General features: G+C 37.9%; 1 protein-coding gene across 1 annotated transcript in view; it reads left to right on the forward strand.

Annotated features, from left to right (window-relative positions):
* LOC121318670 (ubiquitin carboxyl-terminal hydrolase 12-like) overlaps nucleotides 1–6,291 on the forward strand; it is a 40,164-nt gene extending 33,873 nt beyond the window's left edge. The window contains exon 9 of the mRNA XM_041255595.1: nucleotides 5,955–6,291. Coding sequence (XP_041111529.1) covers nucleotides 5,955–6,134 — 180 coding nt within the window. The 3' untranslated portion in view covers nucleotides 6,135–6,291. The remainder of the gene's footprint in view (nucleotides 1–5,954) is intronic.
* The last annotated feature ends 2,220 nt before the right edge of the window (nucleotides 6,292–8,511 follow it).

The raw sequence follows: 8,511 nt of genomic DNA on the forward strand, positions 1-8,511 counted from the left end.
ACGGTATCATTAACTGCCCAGTCTGAATTATAATTGTTAGATACGACAGTAACTGACAGAATCAGATCATTTTGGATTGTTATAGTGATGCTACTGAGGCTTAAATAAGATTGGTAGCTATTGAGATTATCAGAATGGGGAAGTGAAAATTTGAAGTTCTGGTAACTGTTGAGCTTTTAAAACTAGTTCAAAGCACCTTCCCAGAACATACCAACAAAATAAATATATATAGATAGATAGATATATATATATATAATTTGAGCAACAGCACTCTACTCAGAACGGTTGCAAATATCATAAGAGGCAAAGGAATAATAAAGAAGGTAAAAAAATCAATTCAAGCTATTTGTCTGTAAATACATATTTCTGACCCACCAAAATGCTTGCTTTCATAAGGGCTAATATATACCAATAAGTACTGCTGTTCAAATGCAAATACACACTGTATATAAAACCTTGATGTAGTTATCAGCTTGTGAAGTAAGGATGTGTTTCATGTGTTAAAGACCAAACCTGGCTAGGAATCACAGTACAGAGCCAGTGCAGACCAATGATTTCCAATGATTTCCATTGATTCCCTGCCCCCAGTGTTACTGAGCTGGTGAAAACAGTGATACTTAGAAGAAATTACTGAAATCTTCATTCAGGACATTAATAAACACATTTATATAATTGGTTGAATAATTTTTACAAAATAAGACTGATCTGAGAGATACAATATTGGGACAGATTATCAAGTGCACTTTTGATACAGATTTATAATGTGGGAACAGGTGTAGATTACGGGGTACAGCACGCCTGTTGTGAATTTGAAAGGATCTCACCTGTCTCAATAAAAAGCAAACTATGGGCAAAACTTGTTGTCTCTGTCTTCTGTTTGTGGAAAACTACTGATGCAGGTCACTGCTTATAGAAAAGGATGGAGCTTTTATAACTACCATGGAGTACAGCTACAGTATGGCAGTGCCATACACCTTGGCTTAATTCAAGCCCCTGAGTGCAGGTGTTTGTAGATGCTAATTATTGGAAAAATGGCTTGTAGTAGAATACAGAGACTTGAATTAAATCAACATTTTCACTCCATCTAGTGTCACTATTAAGGAGTAGATTACATTAAAAATGTGTTTTTGCTCTTGTGGATAAATGTAGACTGTCTGGAAGTTCAATTTAATTGTGCCAAACAACAGAGAAATAAAAAGTTTGAAGACGTGTTTCATAGAATTATCTAGGTAGCATAATTGTGCAAAAGTTATGACTTTAACTATTTTGTATTTATTTCTGAGATCTACCACATTAAACTACTTGACTGAGAGGTCACATAGTGAGTACCTGGATCACATGTTAGCAGATTTAATATCGGATCAGAAAGGTTTGACAGACAAGATTATGAGTAAATTAGACATGAACCCCCCTGTAGGTCCTTATTGGAATATTGTACCATTTGATTGATATCCAGCCTTCATGCTATCAGCTTGGTCCTGTCACCCCATTTATTCTAGTGTAGTAAGCAAGTTTGTTAAATTTGCAGATGACACAAAAATGAGGAGTGGCAAACACTGTTGCAGCAGCAAAGGTCATTCAAAATGATCTAGACAAGATTCAGAACTGGGCAGACACATGGCAAATGACATTTAATAGAGAAAAGTGTAAGGTACAGCATGCAGGCAATAGAAATATGCATTATAAATATTATGTGGGAGATAATGAAATTGAAGAAGGAATCGATGAAAAAGACCTAGGAGTTTTTGTTAACTTAGAAATGTCTTCATCTGGACAATGTGGAAAAGCTATAAAAAAGGCCAACAAGATGCTCGGATATATTGTGAAAAGTGTTGAATTTGAATCGAGAGAAGTAATGTTAAAACTGTACAATGCATTAGTAAGACCTCATCTTGAATATTGTGTTCACTTCTGGCCATCTCCCTACAAAAAGGATATTTCTGCTCTAGAAAGCGTGCAAAGAAGAATGACCAGAATTATTCTGGGTTTAAAATAATTGCTTAGTCATGCTAAAATAATTAAATCTATTCAGTCTTGAACAAAGGAGATTACTCAGTGACCTGATTAAAGCATTCAAAATTGTAAAAGGTATTGACAACGTCAGGGACTTTTTTGACCTGAAAAAAGAAACAAGGACTAGGGGTCACAAATACAGATTAGACAAAGGGGCATTCAGAACAGAAAATAGGCACTTTTTTACACAGAGAATTGTGAGGGTCTGGAACCAACTCCCCAGTAATGTTGTTGAAGCTGACACCCTGGGATCCTTCAAGAAGCTGCTTGATGAGATTCTGGGATCAATAAGCTACCAACAACCAAACGAGCAAGATGGCCTGTTCTCGTTTGTAAACTTTCTTATGTTCTTATTGGTCAGGCAGTGTTGAGTACAATAAAAAAATACAGGATTTTTAAAGGCTGTCACGTTGGTTGCACAGTCCACAGCTTTCACGATGTTTCGATGAAGAACCAGAACAAATGCACTCCTCTAAAAGGTGAGTTATTTTTTACGGTAGTTTGGGTACAAGTTAAAAAAATAAGCCCCAGAAACTTCAAGCTCTATCTATAATGTTAATTACATGTATTTTTTTTTTTTTAGCCCTTGATCACTTTTTCTTTTTTTTCTTTCCATTTTGTCTCGAGTGAACTAAAGGGTTCATTTGACTCTGGGATGAAACACCGCTGCTGAATTACATCACATCAACCACGCCCCTTGCTTCTGCAGGGATTGCACATTAACACAGGCAGTTCATGAACTGAGGGGAACGTTCTAATGAATTCCACAGTTTGAGGAAGTAGTTTGACTTTACCCATTTACCACCTGTTTTATACAGTAGTTTGCAGAAGTAGTCACCCCCTACCAATAATGTCACATTTTGTTGAATTACAAATAATGCATGCACAGTTTTTCAAACAAACTTTTTTTCAAAGCTGTAGTGGTTAAACTGAACACTTACTTGAGGAAGAGGTTAAATATCAGCAAAACTTGCAAAGAAAATGTACAAAATGAAATTTCCTGGTTGCATAAGTATTCAGCCCCTTAAGTCAGTACTTGTTAGAAGCACCTTTTGCAGCAATTACTGCTAGGAGTTTTTTTGAATAGGTCTCTACTAGCTTTTGCCCATTATTCACAGGAAAATTGCTCCAGTTCTGACAAGTTTGTTCGGGATCAAGTCTCGCCATAAATGTTCAATTGAATTCAAGTCAAGACTTTGACTGGGCCACTCAAGAACACTAATTTTCTTCTTGTTCAACCACTCCAGTGTGGCTTTGGTTTTGTGCTTCAGGTCATTGTCCTGCTGAAATGTGAATTTCCTCCTCAGTTTCAGAGTCTTGGCTGACTCAAACAGGTTTTCCTCAAGGATATGCCTTTTGTACTTTGCACCATCCATTCTCCCCTCTATCCTAACAAGCGTCCCAGCCCCTGCTGAAGAGAAGCATCTCCATAACATGATGCTGCCACCACGATGTTTGACAGTTGGGATGGTGTTGACTGGGTGATGTGCAGTGTTGGGCTTGCGCCAGACGTAACGCTTGGATTTTAGACCGAAAAGTTAGATTTTTGTCTCGTCTGACCACAAAATCTTTTCCCACATTTCTGCAGTACCATCTACGTGCTTTAAGATGAAGCTTTTTGAGTAATGGCTTCTTTCTTGCCACCCATCCATACAAGCCAGCTTTGTGTAGGGAATTTTGTGACCTTTCAAACAAATCATTTGCACCTCAGTTGATTTAGGGCTGCACTAGCAAAGGGGTTGAATACTAATAATAATCCAATTTATTTATATTCTATATGCATTTTTTTTTCCTTTATCAATGTCGAGTAGTTTGTGTAGATTCTACATGTAAAGTCTAATTTGAAAGCGTCGTGGAGTACGCTCAGGTGCCAACAAAATGTGAAAACTTTGCCGAGGGGTGAATACTTCTGCAAACCATTGTATATAATAGGATCCCTTCTTAACACTTTTCCAATGGTCATCACAGAAAGCTTAATAAGTGGTGTGTTATGTGCTTAAAGGAGTTTTGACAAAAGGCTTGAGCAACATTACCACTGGTCCCCCATTTCTTATGTTGAAGGCCTTTGTGTCTTTGCTTGTTTTTATACCTTATAGGCCATGCAAATATTCCAAATACAGCCGGATATATGAATTTCTGCTGTTGCTCCTAATCCCTGTCTGCTCTGGTCCAGCTGCAACCAGATGATGTGACCTGCAGCACGTGTACCAGGAAGCAGCAATTTCATTGTTTATATTTGAAGCTGTCTTTGAAATGTCTGTAGTGAATAACCAAAATAATGCTACAAATAGGTAACAAATTACATTTTAAAGACTTGGTTAGCATTCTTAATGAACACGACTCCTTTACTGCGTTCCCAGGTTTCAGAACCGCACCCCCCACCCCCCCTAATTCTAGGAACAGCTCAAACTTTTGAACTGCATTTTAGATTAATTTATGTGTCCAGTGGAGGACTGTTATCACATTTCTTTTTTTATATGATGCATAGATATTCATAATACAGCCTTTTTTTTGTACGATATGAAAATTAAAATAAACTTTATTGACAAAGGTAGCTCAAAAATGACCTCTGAGAATTCCATGTACAGTCAGAGAATTCCTGCCTGTCTTGCTAAAATATGTGTTTGTTTCAAAACTGCACATTTGAAAATACACATTTTCAATAACATATTTGAGACATGCAGAATGGGTAAGATTTCTGGAATGATTTTGTTAGCTACAGCGACTGTATATCTTTTTTTTTTTCAGTTTTCCAGTTTTTGTCATTCCCATGAAATGTAAGACTGACAGGTTGTGGCAGGATTTATATCAATCTGCTCAAGGGCTGCTTATATCTATCTTACGTCCTTTATACCCAGCAGCTGACCCCTGAAGCCAGGAGTACTCCTTTACAACCTCATGGGGTTTTCTAGACATAACACATATGGGAAAATGATTTAGAATCTTGAATGTCACACAGATAAAAACCCTTCACAACTGGCCAGAAGTACACCACATGGCAAAAGCCCATTCAGTTCTTTCCACAGCATTTATTTCAATGTGGCTTGCATCTGTGTAGGAATGAGCAGATATCATAGATTAACCAATAACGACAGATAAAATATGTTTCAATTTCAAGGAAATATCTAAATAACTTTTATTATTTGGTATTTAGTTAGACGTTCTCTTAAATTGAAAAAATGTTTTGCTCTGTAGTTATTGCTAATTTCACTATGCAAGAAATGTGAGCTAATGCAAAGTTTCCATCTGCCACTGGGACTGATTTCAAATGGTTTATTTCCATCAGCAGCAGATCAAGGTCAAATCAATTTCAATTGGAACAACCCCAGTTAGGACTGCGTGCTGGCAGAACTCCATCTCTTTAACTGGTGCTGATGTGCATCCAATGCACTAGACGTGAGAGGCGGGTCTAAATCTCAGACTTCAGAAAAAGCATGTTGCCGTTACATTGCAGATGTGACTATTTACTCTCCACATGTGTCCGGACATTAATAAAGGCAGTCAAGAAGGAGCAGAGAAATGACTTTGGAGTGACACATCATTGCTAATCCATTCCACAGCTGTGAAGCTAAGCCAGTGTTAAATTACACATACTGTACCCAAACTTTGATGTCCTCATTTGTGGACCTAGGGCTCAAAGGGGATATTCCATGACATTTGGTGTCTGTTTAAAAACAAACAGGGGAAAATCTGTGCAAATAATGTATTTTATGTTCTTTGTTTTTGCATGTATGGGATATTTGTTCTTCATTTTACACCCAAAAATAGGTTACTGCAATGGTGATGGCCAATACAGGTATCGCATTGAATATTGTACTATTACAAAAAACAATGTTGGAAGGGTAAAAGGAAGAAGAAATATCCACTCATTCTGCACTGATAGTAGGTGGATTTGGGGTGCCACTGGACTAAAGGCATGCTTATGATCTGTTTTTAAACAGGAATGTTATCTACTTAAGGATACCAAGATATTCAATGAGTGTGATACAAACGGGCAACACACTTCCAACACCAAAGCACTACATACCAAAATATGTTGGCCTGGATTACAACTGAACAGTTCAAGAAATCTTCTGGAACTCTGCCGTGATGAAGCTTTTCCTCCCAACTCTGTCAAGTGATAGTGTACAGTAAGCTGTCCTTGAGCAATCAGCTGGTCGGGACTCAGAGTCACATCATTTCAGTGGTGGCTCAGCTGTCACAGCCAAAGACTTGAGATAAGCCTCTCCTTGGCCACAGGATAAAACAGACATTGAAGGAGGTTATTGGAAGTACAGAAGGAGTAGTGTTTGAAGCATTCTCCAACCACAGTGGCCTAGTAAAGACAACTGTACGGCTGTATTAATCATTAAATAAGACAAAATAACAATCTTTTGTATAATTTTCTACATGGTCTGTTATCGCAGAAGGGCTCACAATTCTGCTTGCGGTCTGTTTCGAATCAAACATAACTATGAAACACTGCTGGCTATCTTGGAAACATTTCAGCATTGCTGGTTACCTTGGAAACCTTTCAGCATTGCTGGTTAACTTGGAAACTGTGCAGGCTGGAAAAGGGAAAGATTTCAGTTTGTACAAATTTATGAAATGAGTCAGCTGAGATCATGGTCAAAGTGATGTTACGCAGCTTGCTCTCAGATTCAATTCCAAGACATGGGCCTTTAAATCACAATAGACAGAAACTCTTAAAGATAAAAACCTGTGGGTCTGTTTTGGGGTAAATTATAACCCCGTTGTTTGCTTGTAGATCACCACACACACATTTTCCACCTACCATATGTGTATCACACTCTACAAACGTCTATAAATACACAGGGCTTCTAGGGAAATCCTGTTCCACATCAATCTCAGTCATTTTGTCCAAGACTGATGCCCGCTTGTGTTTTATTGTCCAACAATTAACAAATCAACGAGGGTTAACAGGGAACTATGGTACCCAATAATTTAGATTAACCATCTGAATGTTTTGATTTAAAGTAAACATCTGTATCCTCTGCATAGATTGTAATGTGGTGGTTTCACATTCTTGGGGCAGGGGATTAATAAATAAGACGAGATGTGTGCTCAGTGTAAACACTGTTAGCAACATCTGCTGTATGTAATAATACACCTTTGACTTTACAGCTTGTTCACATTCAAGAAATAATTCCAATACATGTATCATTTATCCCAGTCCACTACAGGACTTGGTTAAACCTTTACACTGATTAGCCACAGTTGTTTTTTATAGCATTTTCCAGACCAGGGGAATCACCTTGTAGTGCTCCAATCACCTATCTGTGGCTATCTAGAGGTTACCTCTATAAATAACAACCCAGATGGATTCCCTGATATTGTTAAATGCTTAACCCAGGGTGCGGGGTGATCAACCCCTAATTCAAGATAAAAGCAACAGCCCTCTCCATATTTAGACATATACCTTGCTTCAGTAATAACTGTTTCCTACAAATACTTTTCAATCCTAACTTTTTTTCCCCACTAAAGAATGGCATAAAATACAATGCTCCCTCTATAATTTAAAAAGCTGGCGTTGATAGGAAATAAGGGCTCTTCACTAATTGACGTTGTTCTGATATTTTTATAAAGTCAGAAATAAAAGAGGGAAGACTGCATGTTATCAGTGTTGTAAAACTGGACCAATCTATCATTATTGCACAGAAGTTGTTCCCATAACTTCAAAACTCCAACATAAAAAGGGAAACTTACCTAAAATAATGGTAATAATGTGCTAATAATTACTAGACCCAGTAGATGGTGCTCTCTGACTATTTATTCATCACCACTGGTTTACATGCGTGAGACAGGGATTGAGTTTCTTATTTACACTCATCCTCACCTGTGACATGCTTGTTTTTATTTCAGTACTCCACATAGTGAATGTTCTTCAAGCCTTCCCAAGCTGCCTGCTGGTTAGTTGTCAATTTCTGAGCTGCTTTGGTTCATTTATTCAACCCAGCAGATGTGAACGCTGTTCATTCCAATATCCGTTAAACTGGATGTGCCACATGGCAACGCTGCTGTGGAAAAAACATTCACCTTGGAGCAATGAAGCTTTGCAGTTGAAGGCACCAGACAATAAGATTTCTGCAGTGACACCTTCATGTTTTATATAAATGTTGATGTCCAGTTATTTTAGCCCTGTTTTTCTTCCTAATTGAAATGTCAACTGCAGGACTAAAGATCAATCGGCAACCTCTGTTCTCACTGTCAAACCAATCCCTTCTGTAAACCCAACGAACCTAAACTGTTACCAAGCAACTACACCCTGGAGGTGAGGCCCAGCCTGGGTTTTCTCAAAGAACATTAAACCAAAACTCATTTTATACCTGGATCCAAATTAAGAATTGTCTTGGCTTCCTGGAGCCAGGTGGTTTAAGTCTTGTTTTAATAAATTAGAGAAAAATATTCTTGCATTTCCTTATTATAAGAATATCGGATTCTGCGGATAGGGGAGTGTCTGTCCATCCATCCACCCATCTGTATGTCACACTGAAACAG

The sequence above is a fragment of the Polyodon spathula genome, chromosome 7 (assembly GCF_017654505.1).
Source record: "Polyodon spathula isolate WHYD16114869_AA chromosome 7, ASM1765450v1, whole genome shotgun sequence".
Lineage (NCBI taxonomy): Eukaryota > Metazoa > Chordata > Actinopteri > Acipenseriformes > Polyodontidae > Polyodon > Polyodon spathula.